The sequence below is a fragment of the Lepidochelys kempii genome, chromosome 3 (genome assembly GCF_965140285.1).
Source record: "Lepidochelys kempii isolate rLepKem1 chromosome 3, rLepKem1.hap1, whole genome shotgun sequence".
NCBI classification, from domain to species: Eukaryota; Metazoa; Chordata; order Testudines; family Cheloniidae; genus Lepidochelys; species Lepidochelys kempii.
This window is the reverse complement of record NC_136382.1, coordinates 169,547,845-169,563,293: the sequence shown is the minus strand read 5'-3', so window position 1 is coordinate 169,563,293 and position 15,449 is coordinate 169,547,845. Positions and strand designations below refer to the sequence as shown.

The 15,449-nt window shown below is 40.8% G+C and overlaps 1 protein-coding gene across 3 annotated transcripts in view; it reads left to right on the top strand.

Annotated features, from left to right (window-relative positions):
• Positions 1 to 15,449, top strand: part of SYT14 (synaptotagmin 14) — a 176,384-nt gene that overhangs the window by 61,994 nt on the left and 98,941 nt on the right. For 2 of the 3 annotated variants that reach the window (XM_073339005.2, XM_073339008.2), the window contains exons 3-4: positions 1,223 to 1,387; positions 13,440 to 13,658. In XM_073339005.2, the coding sequence (XP_073195106.1) occupies positions 1,223 to 1,387; positions 13,440 to 13,658 (384 nt within the window). Of the gene's footprint in view, positions 1 to 1,222; positions 1,388 to 2,788; positions 3,756 to 13,439; positions 13,659 to 15,449 lie in introns of those variants that run through there. The other variant, XM_073339004.2, reaches the window with a different exon arrangement.

Genomic DNA, 15,449 nt, shown 5'->3' with positions numbered 1-15,449 from the left:
AGACATGTTACAAGATCATGACCTAGATTCCCCTCCTAACCTTGGAGCCCTTTCAACAAGCTCAGTCCACTTCAACAGCCTTGTTGAGGAAAAACTCCTGTTGTTGACATCTGTAAGGCAACTACGTGTACAGGCTGCTAGAGCAGATGTTTCATCTGAGGTGGCTGTATTATAGTCTATCTTGCATAGAACTCTGAAACACCTACCTTCATAGTTGAATCACTGCGTGGGAGGCACCTAGAATAGAGCACCCACAGGAACAAGCAGAGGAGTGGTTACTTATCTGTATCGTGCTCTACAACCCACACTTCCTCCCATCTGCTTCAAAGTCCCTAGTTTGGGCTGGGTTCCATGGTAGAAAAGGAACTGGATTGGCAGTTGGTCCCACACTAGCCTATGTACCCTCGATAAAGTGATTGAGGCACATGCGTGGATTAAGCAGACAGTTCTGGCAACAACAACAAAAAATCTCTGATTGAAGATGATTTGGGTACATGCGCACCTTGATGGACTCCAGTTACGGCACAGGTAAGTAACCTCTCCTCTCAGAAAAGAGCTCATATGTTTTGTAATGTTTTCATTAGGTTAATCAATCAAACATTCTGATTCAGCATACCTTGGCTGTTGGTAGGTATGAGCTGGGTTTCTTGAAGTTCAGCATTTCCTTCATTCCTATTCAATATAATCATTACAGAATTCAGGTCTCTTTTCTACATGTACATTGTTCTGGAATTTCCACAGTACGGATGTACCTTTTTAGTGACAACCTGTATTTTTATTTCCAATTAAAAAAATCATGTTTGTGCACACAGTGATCAATGTGAAAGGAGCTGATGATTCTGTTTTCAATTTCTGTTAGACTAGTTGAAGTTCATCAAGATGTGAAGAAAAACTGTATAACATGACATGGTAAGGCAAATATTCAAAATGATGCCAGAGATGTTAAATAACTTTATTTTTGGCAAATCTGTGTGACATCTCTGACATAAGAACTAATTTAGAACGTGTTGGGTGACTATAAGAAAATATTTTTGTAGGTCAGTCAGCTGGTCACTTTTAAATTTAACACCGTGTCCAAAATACATGCAAACTGAAGTAGTATAATTTTATTTTAGTAATATCTTTCACATAAATTACAGACAGTGTGGGTATTGATTATTGAACCGTCATATTCTGAAATCTATTGTCGATTTTTAGATTTTTCTCTTTTTATTTCTTTTAGTATCTCCTGAGGCAGTTGGATTTCTGTCAGCTGTTGGAGTGGTCATTATCCTCATGTTGCTTCTTTTTCTATATATTAATAAGAAGATGTGTTTTGAAAATGTTGGTGGCTTCCCAGACCTTGATTCAGGATACAATGCAAGGAAGACTTCACAAGACAAACTTTGTAAGTATCTGAAATATATTCTACTCAATTTAATTCTGTAAAAGTTAATAGAGACTTTCACAGAGTAACACAAAATATACAAATACTTGGACCAAATGAGAAAGACCTGTTATATGTATAAAAATTTATGATGATTGGGACCTATTTGGAGGAAAGGCAGCCTCTGTGACTGCTTGCCCCCAGAAACTCTACAGGTCTCAATGGCTATATAGCTAAAGAGATTATCTTTGCTTATGAGAAGATACTTTTCCCTCCCTGTGCTCCTTAATATTGGATGTATAATGCCAATTGAAATATTGCATGGTTGTCTTTTATTGCCCTTCTCAAATAGATGTAGGTGAACCACATTGCTGAAGATTGCACTCAGCATGCTGAGTTAGTCCTCCAGTGTCCTTGCACAGGAGGTGGCTCGTTCAGTTAGGGAAGAATTTTCAAAAAAATCACTCACCAGAAAATATAAGGGTTTCTCTTCGGTGGCTAATAATTCATTTCTAGAACTTGCCTATATGGAAGATAGGATCCAGTAAGCCAAAGATAGTATCCAGACTGTCAAAAAATAATTAGGGGAACTACTTTATCAAATTTCCAAAGGGATCAGGGTTATGAACTTCGTATTTCTCTGGGAATGGAGTTTGGTAAAATGGCCTTTGGGCTGGAAGAATTCCAGCTGGCTTTGTTGGCTCTCTTGTAAAGAAGACAGGCCTCAGATAAGGAGCTATAAAGTGTGGGAGATGGTACGTTTATTTTACTTTGGGCTGCTGTTCTTTCCTGCCTTCTTGAAAGTTGCTTCCCAAAAGGGAGGAGCAGGCTTTGTTTTCTGGGACAGGGGCTAGGGCTTTTTTCTCTCCTTCCAGCTGTGGAACAACTGTCTGTGGCCCAAAGTATCTCTCATTGCTTAAAAAGCAACAAATGTTTTGAGCTGAGGAAACCCTTTGGGGTATGTGCTATTGTGCAGCTATTATGTTAATCTACAGTAGTTCTTCGCAGTATGAATTAATTTAGTAAAAGTACATAATTTTAAAGTGTTTAAAACTTCTTCTTTGCAGGTGTTGAATAAAATACACATTTCCCCTTCTTTAGTTGTATTTTTGAAAACAAATACTCGTATTATGGCTAGTTGATACTGAACTTTGATGAAAGACTACTTATTTTGCAATGGAAAAATATTGTTTTGAGCTAGTTGATCTTGGCTTCATTTCAAAGATTTTTTACTTCAATTTATTATTTCCTTCAGTACATATAGAGTTTTGGGCAAGAACGAAGCTGCAGTGGCTGCAGGTTATATAGTAGGTTTTTGGACAGCAAAACTAGATAAATGTAAAATTGAGTCTCTTGGGTGGGTGACAAATTCACAAAACTGAAGACCTTTCTACCAGAAATAATTTGTTTAAGATTGGAGAAATGGCATTTTTCAAAAACTTTCAACAAAATCTGAGCCTTCCTTCTGTGTCTTCTCTGGTTGACGCTCTTAGTAATGCTGTAGATGATCTAACCAGTGCTGTTGGAGAGGTCAGCTATACTGTAGCTGATTCGGTCACAGAGCAGGTAACGAGCATGATAAATGGCCTTCGCACAGAAGATGAAAACTCTCGAATGCAAGAGGATAAGTCTATGCCTATTAAAGAGGAAAATATAATATCATTAGCAGATTCTAAGGAAACTAATATGAAGGAAAAAAGATGTGTTGAAGATAAACATAAGCAGACTCATTATTCTGATTCATCAGATTCTGTAAAACAAGAGTTCAATCAAGTTAGAATGTCAGTTCATGTCCAGGACAAAAGAAACAATCAATTAAAAAAGGAAAATGCTAACAAACATTTTAATAATATGGAAGTGTCTGGAGACATGAAAAAAGTAGGACGACATGTTAAAAGCAAAGGAGCCACTGGAAATAAATACTTGGAAAACGAAAAGTTTTCAAAGGATAATAATTTGACTAGTAATAAATTTGTAACAGATGAATCTATTATTAAAGATCCAGGCAATGGGTTACGTGCAGTATTGGAGAATTCTAAGGATCACTTGCATAGAAAAGCCAAATCCAGGTCTTCAGTGATTGATTTTCAGGACCCCAAAGAGCAGCCCTGTACAGATGGATCCAAGGATTCAGAAGCAAAAGCAAATGAGGTACCAAAGCAGAGATTATCAGAGTCAAATTTTAAAAAGGCACAGAGTGATCATCCTGATTGTGCCAATGAAGTAAAAACAAAGAAATACAAAACTTTTTCTGATGGTAACGAACAAACCATAGTGAAACATGAAGAAAATGCAACAACCACATTTTCTAAAGAAGGTAAAAAGAGAAACTATAAGGAATCAGAAAAGATTTCAAGAGAAGTAAGTAGCAAGAAGACACCAGAAAAAGGTGAGGTGTCTTTCATCAAATTTTCTCCATTAGGCCTTTCCTGCATCTTTTTCTACATACTACTTTTACCTCCTAATTTACAGAATTCACTAGAACAATTTTTCCTTTTAAATGAGATCACTTTACAGTGTATTTTATTTTCTATGAAATTTATTCTCTAATTGCAATACTTATTGAAAACCAGTTAATTTTTTTCTATAATTGGAGACTCAAAGAGTTTGGCTCATTTAGCCTAACCAAAAGAAAGCTGAGGGGAGATATGATTGCTTTCTATAAATACATCAGAGGGATGAATACCAGGGTAGAAGAGGAGTTAAAGTTAAGTACCAGTGTGGACACAAGAACAAATGGATATAAACTGACGATCAACAAGTTTAGGCTTGAAATTAGGTGAAGGTTGTTAACCATCAGAGGAGTGAAGTTCTGTTAACAGTCTTCGAAGGGAAACAGTGGGGGCAAAAACATAACTGGCTTCAAGACTGAGTTTGATAAGTTTATGGGGAGGATGGTATGATAAGACTGTCTACAATGACATGTAGCCGATCTGCGACTGCTAGCAGCAAATATCTCCAGTGGCCGACGAGGGGACATTAGATTGGGAAGGCTCTCAGTTACTACAGAGAATTCCTTCTCGGGTGTCTGGCTGGTGAGTCTTGCTCATATGCTCAGGGTCTAACTGATCGCCATGTTTGGGGTCAGGAAGGAATTTTCCTCCGGTCAGATTGGCAGAGTCTCTGGGGTTTTTTCACCTTCCTCTGCAACATGGGGCACTTGCAGGTTTAAACTAGTGTAAATGGTGGATTCTGTGTAAGTTGAAGTCTTTAAACTATGATTTGAGGGCTTCAGAAACTCAGCTAGAGGTTAGGGGTCTATTACTGGAATGAGTGGGTATGTAGGAGGTTGGATTAGATGACCATGATGGTCACCTCTGACCCTCAAGTTTGAGGCTATGCTAGTACTCATGATTAAATCTCTGACATTTGTTCTAAATTTTCTATTTTCCAAATAAACACTATTTTGCATTTTCTGAAGTGCTTTGTGTGGTTTCTGTTGGGTACTGGGAATTTTTCTCTAGTCTTTGTTTGGCTCTAGAATGTTACTAAAAATCTGTTTGTTTCAGTGGTCCTGGTCAGAATGTGTAAGAGAACACTTAGTGCAGCAAGCTGTACTATATTGTCTAGGAACAGGTTCAAAGCATCTGTGTTGCCCTTACTGCATGTGGATCAGGGCACATATATATGAGTTTAAGGTTTGAATTTATTTTTCTGACACTTTATTTGCAATTACAATATTCTCTCAACAACAAAAATCCAAAATTAATTTTCCATGTATTCTTTGAAAGCAGTTTAAATTCTATGTGCATTTTTAAAGACTATCTAGAAAACAGTTTAAGGTCTGCAGAAAACATTCAGGATGGGATTTTGAAGGCATACGATAAAAAACTGAATTTTTGATATATTTGTACTTGGGAAATTTTCTACCACGAGTTTGCTGTCTGGTTGAATAACACAGTAATTTTAGGATAGAATAATCACTGATGAGGTAATTAAGAAGCCTGTAGACATAAAAGCTGGGCACTTTACTAAATTGTTTCTTTGGCTTGTCTTAAGGAAGATTACAGTCTGACACAGAGAGATTTTATATGTGCTGTTGGTAAATATGCTTTGTGATATGTTTTTAACATACTAAGCTTATAAATATGTACATATGTGACACGATGCAAATTATTTAATGAGCTAATTTTCATATTTGCAAGTAACTTAATTTTTAAGATGAAGTTTATACTTATAAGTATGTGGATTCATTGCTGGTGAAAGGCATTAGATTGTGGCAGCCTGATAAATGAAGATCTATGTTTATCTACAGGGGAGCAGCTGGGCAAATGTCCTACACATATTATTCTGCCAGCATATTTCAACCCTGATCTGGGGGAGGGGCAGGCAAGGACTTTCTTTAGAGATAGCAGAGGGTCCTTCTCTATGTCCTGTGCAGGTCATCAGTTCTCTACTGTATCTGCCAGTTAGCACAAAGCATACTGGTGAGTTTATGATGTGGGAGATGGAATTGGAACCTACAAAACTGATTTCATATAGGTAAGGTTGCCAGGTGTCTGATTTTTGACTGAAATGCCCAGTCGAAAAGGGACCCTCGTGGCTTCGGCCGGCACTGCTGACCGGGCCGTTATAAGTCCGGTCAGCAGCGCAGTGGGGGCCCGGGGCTAAGGCAAGCTCCCTGCAGCCTCTAGACACATGGATGGCCAGGGAGGTTCCGCGCGCTGCCCCCCGCCCCGAGGGCTGGCTCCGCAGCTCCCATTGGCTGGGAACCACAGCCAGTGGGAGCTGTGGGGGCAGCACCTGCAGGTGCGAGGGCAGCACGTGGAGCCTCCCTGGCTGTCCATGCATCTATGGGCTGCAGGGACCTGGCGGCCACATCCCAGGAGCCACGGTAACCGCCACCGGGACCCCAAACCCCTTCCTGCAGCCCAACCTCCTGCCGCAGCCTGGAGTCCCTTCCTGCACCCAGACTTCCTCCTGGAGCCTGCACCCCCGCAACCCCGTGTCCCAGCTCTCTTGCATCCCAAACCCCTCATCCTCGACCCCACCCCAGAACCCACATCCCCTCCTGCACCCCAACCCCTTGACCCCAGCCTGGAGCCCTCTCCTGCACCCCAAACCCTTCATCCACGGCCCCACCTGAGAGCCTGCACCTCCAGCTGGAGCCCTCCCCCCCCCCCACACTCGAACCTCTGCCCCAGGCCGCTAAAAATGAGTGAGGGTGGCGGAGAGCAAGCGACAGAGGGAGGGGGGATGGAGCGAGTGGGGGCAGGGCCTCAGAGAAGGGCAGGGAATGGGTGGAGCCTGTAGGAAGGGGTGGGGTATTTGAAGCTATTTGAGCTTGACTGGATTCAAACTAGTGATCTACAGGTTAAAGATGCTGTAGCTCATTAGCAATATCCTAAGGCATCAACTCACCCAATAAATGCTAACTTAAGAGATGGTCATAGATACATATCGTAAATGGAGCTGATAGCACTGATAGGCACTGGTGCCTGACACTTCCCATTATGAGATTCTGTTTTCAGTTGCTTATAACTTTGCCAGACTTCTACTGTTTAGGCCAAAATTTTCCGTGCTATGTGTCTGTTTTAGTCAGATTTTTGTTTTTTGTTGCCGTGTATGGCCATCCCTCCCTGTCAGTCTGAGAGGGAGGCCACATCTCCTCACTGTCACACCCTTAGAGTGGCAGTCTATCAAAGGAGGAAATTAGCAGTTTGTGATACTTGGGCCTTCTAAGCTGGGCTGAGCAACAATCAGTCTGGGTAGAGCAATACAGAGTCTTGGAGCCCAGGCCCCCAGGTAGGGTGGAGCACCAAACAATCTAGTGCTCTGGTCTGTAGTGAGGGCAGAACAGCAAAGAAGTCTAGGGGCCCAGGCCCTCAGGCAGGGTGGGGCATCAAATAGTCAGGCGTCCTTACTCTAGCAGATGGCCAAAAAACCTAGAACTGGCCTAAAGATGGAGAGGTTGTCATCCCAGAGGTGGGTGGGCAGGGGGACCCAGGCCCACTCTACTCTACTGGGTCCTAGTCCAGGGCAATACTAGTGGCGGACTGTTCCGCCACTGGGTCAGCGGGGATCTGCCCACAACACACTGATCTAGAATCAAGCCAAGACTCAACCAGACTGTAGTCTAGTTTGCCTGTGCTACTTCCTACATCCTTTTTATGTGGTACCTCCATTTTGTGGGTGTCCTCTATCTTCCTAGGGCAGGTGGCCAGTGGTAGCCACAGCAACCCCTCGGCATCTTGATTGGCCGGTTGCTATAGCAAGTTCTCAGTATGGCTGAAATCCTTTTCAGGTTCCAGCCTCATATGAGTTGCATCTGTCTCCCTTGGCAGCTCCAGCCCAACTGAGCTGAAGGCCCTGCCTTTTATACTTTTGATTCCTGTCCTGCCCCTCTGCTTCTGGTGGGCTGGGCGTGGCCTTCCCGGCTCAGCCCACCAAAGGGCAGGTTGTGGTCCCTCCCTGTCAGTCTCAGAGGGAAGCCATGCCTCCTTGCTATAGTTTTGTTTAAGTTTCAGCTAAAACACTTCAGCTGGTTCCAAGAATGAGATTAGGGAAAAATAAATTGGCCCATGTTAAAAAAAAAAAATCTTATCACAATTTCACTGAGATGCTTTTGCACCTCCCTGCTATGGAGCAAGAGCTTGAAATTTGGGGGGGAGGAGTGGGTTGTTCTGGTATAAGGGAAGTGCCTTTTGCTGTTTCTGTGGAAAAACTGCCCAAATTAGACTAAGTTATAAACCTCTGGGAAAATTGCAATTTGTAGGTACTCAATAGAGGCTTTTGTAACCAGGCCTTAGTGGGTCACAACTGAGGATGCCAAATTCAGGACGAATTGCTGAGAAATAGGGCAAACACAACCCAAAACTGATGGTTATTCTTTTATAAGATATACCAAACCAGCCACAAAAGTAAACTCCCATTTCACCACACTGGTTAACAAGAAAATATAAAGGCAGGCATTCGAGTTCTTATATCACCACCAAAAACACTGGATTCAGAGATAAGTGGTTCTTTACAACCAGTCTCATCAAATAATAGGTTCTTCTGATCCCAAAGGGCCAACCACACACCCAGGTCAATATGTAACTTAGATCTTACCCAAAAATCATGCTGATGCCAATTCTTTATTATCTAAAATCTAAAGGTTTATTTATAAAAAGAAAGAAAGGTGAGAGTTAAAATTGGTTAAAGGAATCAATTACATAAGAGTAATGGCAAAGTTGTTGTTTCAGGCTTGTACCGGTGATGGAATAAACTGCTGGCTTAAGTCAAGTCTCTGGAGTACATCCACAGCTTGGATGGGTCATTGTCCTTTGTTCAGAGCTTCAGTTTGTCACAAAGTTCCTCCAGAGGTAATAAGCAGAATTGAAGACAAAATGGAGGAGTTTCCAGGGCCTTTTATAGCTTTTGCCATGTGGAGGGCATTCCATTGTTCTTACTGTGGAAAATTACAGCAACAAGATGGAGTTTGGAGTCACACTGGCAAGTCACATGTTCATACCCAATTTCCCTAGTCATTGCAGGAAGCACATTTACAAGACCGTCCACTCAGTGTAGATGGGCGTCTCCCATGGTCCATTGTCAACCAAGTGATGAATCACTTAACTTGAATAGTCCCTCCAAGATGTGCTGGCGAGCTACCTTGTGGGCAGTACCCCAGGAGCAAACATTTGAAATCCAGGTATAGAGCCAATACTTATACCTTCAAATACAAAACTGTTACATGTATACAGATAACATAAGCATAACCAGCAAATCATAACCTTTTCATAGACACCTCACTTGACAACCTTTGTACAAGATTTGCTGCAAATATATAACAGTGGTTGCAACAATTACCTATATGGTTATATTTTAATCAGATAACATCACAGCTTGTTATAGTCTGTGAGCTAAATTCTCATAAGACTCTGTCTGCACTGGGCATGCTCCATTCCAGGGCTGTAGAGGCCAAACAGGACTTTCTGAGCCGTTGCTGCTTCTGAGTTCTGTGGGCTATTTTGGGGTCAGGCATCACAACTAACAATTGGGAGATTCTCTCCCCTGTGTTTTCAGTGTTCCCTCTGCTGATTCTCAGATTTTGTAGATGAAGAAACTGCCTGAGCGTAATGCAGAGACCACTGGATGAAGTTGACTGGGATTGGGAGCGGTGTGGGGGTGGGAATGGGAAATGACTAGACTAGGAAGACTGGGAGCTAGGGGCTGGGTTAGAGAGACTGAGATTGAACATGGAGCTGGGGTGTGAGTTCCAGGAATGGGTGGGCAAAGAAACTGAGGAGAGAAGGAGGCCATGGCAGTTGACTGGAACTAGGAGTTGAGGTGGAGGGAATACAGAGACTCAGATGGGAAGCCCAGGTAGGGAGACTGACTGGGTAGGGAGAATGGGACTGGGATGAGGAGCTCATGGCTGGAATGGGGGTTGGCTAAGCAGTAAGACCTCGGTTAGGGCAAGGGGCTAGTGGTGGGAATTGGGATGAAGAGATGGGAGCAGGGAAGAGGCAAGAGAGGGACAGAGTAGAGGGAATGGGGTGGACGGGGTCAGGCTTGGGGAAAAGTGGGGAGAAGGGTCTGTGATCACTAGAACACACTCCTCTTCAGAACCTAGAATGTCACAAATGTATGTGAAATCCACTGGCAAAGTGTGTGCCTCCTCCTCCTCTACTGGCTGGTCCACACAGAGGATGAGAACCTTCTGCTGCTGCCACCATAACTCTGTTAGCTAAATTGGCAAAGGTCTGTGCTGTGAATCTAAGGATTTCAGTTCTGCTGATGACTCATGTGGGTGTCAGTATGATTCCACATGGTGGAATTTGTTATTTCAGGTTACTTTTTCAGAAACCTGGGAAGTTACACATAAAAAACCTTATGTAGAAAAAAACGTTAAGATTGCAAAAAATGTAGGAAATGTCAGTATTAAAGTTGTCTGTGCAACCTTAATTTGGCTCCCTTGTGCATATGCGTTGTGATACAATCTTTAATTAGATGGTCATGTGCTATTTTTTTCCACAAGCGCTGTTTGATTCAGAGCACAGGATGGGCCATGCAGGGTTGTTTAGTGAAAGAGGCCTTTAGTACTTCTGCCTCATTTGTTGCAGAAATTGGATGGTGTGTGGTGAATGAGGCAGGGACTTTGTAATATGGAATTTCTTGGCTAGATTGGAGAGAGGTAAATAGTGGTGTCCCCCAGGGGTCTATACTAGGACCAGTCCTATTCAACATATTCATAAATGATCTGGAAAAAGGGATAAATGGGGAGGTGGCAAAATTTGCAGATGATACAAAACTATTCAAGATAGTTAAGTGCCAAGCAGACTGCGAAGAGCTACAAAAGAATCTCACAAAACTGGGTAACTTGGCAACAAAATGGCAGATGAAATTCAATGTTAATAAATGCAAAGTAATCCACATTGGAAACTACACATAAAATAATGGGGTCTAAATTAGCTGTTACCACTAAAGAAGGAGATCTTGGAGTCATTGAGGATAGTTCTCTGAAAACATTCAGTGTGCAGTGGCAGCCAAAAAAGTGAACAGAATGTTGGGAATCATTAAGAAAAGGGAAGATAATAAGACAGAAAACATCATATTGCCTCTATATAAATCCATGGAACATCCACATCTTGAATACTGTGTGCAGCTGTGGTCGCCCCATCTTAAAAAAAAAAAAATACTGGAATTGGAAAAAGTTCAGAAAAGGGCAACAAAAATGATTAGGGGTATGAAACGTCTTCCATAAGAGGAGAGATTAATAAGACTGGAACTTTTCATCTTGGGAAAAGAGACGAGTAAGGGGGGTATGGTAGAGGTCTATAAAATCATGACTGGTCTGGATAAAGTAAATAAGGAAGTGTTATTTACTACTTCTCATAACACAAGGACTTGGGGTCACCAAATGATATTAATAGGCAGCAGGTTTAAAACAAACAAAAGGAAGTATGTGTGGACTCCATGTCAAAGGTTGTTGTGAAGGCCAAGACTATAACAGGGTTCAACAAAGAACTAGTAAATTCATGGAGGATAGGTCCATCAATGGCCATCAGCCAGGATGGGCAGGGATGGTGTTCCTTGCCTCCATTTGCCAAAAGCTGGGAATGGGCAACAGGGGGATGGATCACTTGATGATTACCTGTTTTGTTAATTCGTTCTGGAGGACCTGGCATTTGTCACTGTCGGAAGACAGGATACTGGGCTAGATGGACCTTTGGTCTGATCCAGTATGGCCATTCTTATACCACTAGAATGCCCCTCTCCTTTGTTTATGAGATTTGCTCAAATTAGTCACTGCCCACGTACACCAATTTAAATGATAAACTTTGGCTTAAATTGTAATCATAGTTGAGGAGGCTAGTGTGCACTTAAGTTAGTAATGCATGTAGCCCCAACCAACCTATTTGTGCAGCTCAGGTGGGTATGCTAAAATGTACAGGAGAGAGCGGCTTTCCTGTGCAATTTAAGAACTCCACACTTGGGGAAGACTTCATTCTAGTCTGGCTACGTTCCTAAACTCCATTGGAAAAAAGCTTTTCAGGATTTCCTTCAGTGAAATGCCTTCCCCATCTGTGGAGCTACCAAAGTGAGGAGGGGGCAAAGGCAACAGCTTCTGCTCACCGCATGTAGTTCATTGGAGTTGCAGGCAGTGATCCTGCTGACCTTTATCAGGTTCTCAGTAGCCCGTCCTTATCCCTCTCAGACCTTAAGATCCACACAAACCTTTGCTTCAGCTACTGTGTAGTTTACAAAATTGGTCAGAACCCTGCCTTAATCCTTTTGCACACCATAGGAGGTGCCGGCCCGCAGCAAACTGCAGGAGTCTTTCCCCGGCCCTTGCACACCATACAAAGTCTCAGCCCTAATTATTCCGATTAATATGCAACAATTTATGTTACTAGCCAGTTCAATGTGAAATTAAGTCTGCTTGAGAAGTACTTATCCAGCTTATTATTTTTGGATATGCACTTGGGGTAGAGTGCACTACATAATGCACTACATAATTTCTGTTTAAGGCCTCATAGTTACTTGGTGTTATATTTCTGTACAGAGGTTAAGTGGAACTTAAAGATAGTATAGACCTTGTACTGGCCATCTAAACTGAGCTATTTTCCTGTTAAATTTCAACTTTTAAACTGTAGCCATTTCAAGTGGAGGATTTTTTAAAAAACAAACAAACTAAAAACCTTGTAGGTTTTTTAAAATGGAAAATGTTTATTTTTCACTCCATTCTGAAAACAGCTGAATCTTTGTTTAAACTTTTAAAAAACAAACTAAAAACCTTAAGACACTAATTTTAAACACAAATGTGATGATTTCAGAATTTATGACTGGATAAAAACAGAGGTTAGAATATAAACTTTTATGCAACCTTAACTATTGCCAAGTGGCTGCTATGAGAATCTGTATTAATTTCAGGTTTGAGGAAAATAGTCAGTTGTTTCAAGTAAAATAAGATTCTGTATGTCCATTTTGATTTTCATTTAACTGAGTACTTTTCTACATCCTTCACAACTATTGGTATGTGCCTGTATTGTAAAACTTCTGTTTTTAGCTATGAACATATTGGTCAACTTCTTAGATTTTCTTTTAAAACATAGCAACGGTATTACTGTACCATTGTTTCCCTTAGGTGTTATTAACCTGAAATATTTTATGTAATTTTGTCATCTGTTTTATTTTGACATCAGAATTTTATGTATACCATATTCTACACCATAAGCCCCTTGACAGGAGAGAATCAGGAGTTGAATTTCTAATATGAGTCAGTAATCTAAAATATGACATTAAATTATGTTGTCTGTGATTACATAAAATCTTTGGGAATTTTGTTTTTTAAATAAAGAGATTCAAGAAATTGGGTAAGTGTGCTTCCTCAAAAACCCCCATAGCTTATTTCCCATTAAATATACTGTATAATATTTAGGAATTTGTAATTTTTCTGCATTTGTAAAAAATAATAAAAATTTCTGACGTAGTACCTATGTAAAACGATGACAAAAGTTGGTTACATATATTTTGTTTTTCTCAAAAAATTTCAGTAAACATTGAAAATATTTAAATTGTATTGATTAATTTGTTTCACTCTCTCAAGCTATCATCTGTCATTTACTGTTCTGTTTTCTTCAAACAGACAACTCGTACATGAATAAAGACCAGAATGGTTCCTCCTCTGAAAGTGAAGACGAGGCAGTGGGTAAATACCATGAGGCCTTGTCCAGAACACAAAGTTCCAGGCCACCAATGGTAGATAGCAGACAGCAAAAAAATTACATTTGGGAAACTAGACAAAAATATAGCCCTCTGTCTGCAGAGTATGATGGGTACAGTAGTGAAGCCTCAATAGACGAAGGTAAGATGTGATTTACAATATTTCTCCCGTCATTCCTCACCTTCAGGTTACACTGTGGATAAGAATGTTGCAGTTAAAGACAGTCTGGCTTAGGAATAGTCACTATCTGCTAGTAACTCTAAAATATTTTTCTATATCTGCATTCATTACAAAAGATGGGTACCAACATGTTTTCATGTCCTTCCCAAAAGCACTGCATATGGAATTTAATATGGGAGGAATTAATATCATGCAGCTTTACCAACAGTAACATTTTTCTTGGAAGAACTCCTTTTAAGCTGATTTTTGTGGGGATTAAGAGGGAAGCATGGTGGCTCCTGATGAAGTAGTATAGGTACAAAATTACAAGACATACTTGCTGGATCCTTTGTACAGAGGTATACTTTATACATATGTTGACTTTTATAGCTCTAAAGTATAGCTTATCATTCAGTGGAATTTATTCTATTATGTTATTAGCACGTAAATGACAGGAATGTCTCATGTCTTTTAAATCACAGGAGTTAAGAACCAAAAAAAAGTTGTTTTGTTAATAAAAATACCTAAAAGTCAAATTTTGAAAATAGATCCTTTTTGTGGCATATTTTTGAATCTTCAGTTCATGTCAGTTAGGGTGTGCCTACACTGCAATTCTGAGGTGTAATTGCAGCTTGAGTAGACATACCCGAACTAGCTTTAATTTAGCTAGTTCAGGTACTCTTAGCAGTGAAGTCATGGCAGCCTGGGCTTCAGCTCAGGCTAGCCAGCTGAATAATTACCCAGGGTTCTGAGTGGGCTTGTATAGCCGTGCTGAAGCTTGTGCTGCTACGGCTTTACTGGTATCCAAACTTGCTAGATTAACGCTAGCTAAGGTATGTCTACACAAGCTGCAATCATCCCCCATGATTGCCATGTAAATAGCTAAGTACACAGTCACTGAGATGTCAAAATTATATCATTTGCATCTGGAAATAGTTCCAGGTGCGAAATTGTATCTGTAAGCATTTTGAAGCATAAAAACGGAGTTCTGGCTGAGGTCCAGTTTAAAAAAACAAAACAAAACAAACCAGGTTGTATTTTTCATGTGGGTGCAATGGTAAGACTTTCTTGATGGAGTAATTAGACATTTTAATTGTATATGTAATAAAATACAAGTGTATTTTAATAGACACTATATTTTTAAAAATTAAATAATTTTTCCTAGCAAAAAGCAATACATCTCATGTACTAGGGTTTACATTTAAGTGTAGCTTGCAACCTAAAAACATCCTTACAAATTTAGAAATTCTTTTCATAATGCGAGAGCCAATTTGTTTTTGTTTTGGAAAAATGTCCATTTACCACTTCAGCTAAAAGAGATGTTATTTTTGTGACCCTTTCTTCCACTTCTTATGTTGGAAACAGGGCCTGGATGGGTACTCTGATTCCTATGGCAGGACACAGAGATAGAACAGGTACACCATACTTGAAGCTCGCAGCAGAGTAAGATAATTCTCTTTCAGTCTTCATCTAAATTCCTCAGTCCTTCTGCTTCAAAACCACATCTTAGGAGGTCGGCGAGCTTGAGTCTCAGCATTTAGGGAGGAAAAAGGAGAAGTGATGGTTATTGTTTGCTCAGGAAGTACTGGGAGAAAGGCAAAGATGAGTAAGGGTAGAAGGATGTGTTTTCTGTTTCAGTTCCTTTTATCTACTTAAACCTGCCAACAGCAGCATCTACATTCCCTCTCCTACCCTGCTGCCTTTCCCCCCAACACCTATGTACTCCATGCTATGTGGGGAGCCAGCTTCACCTGGAGCTACTTGAAGGGAGAA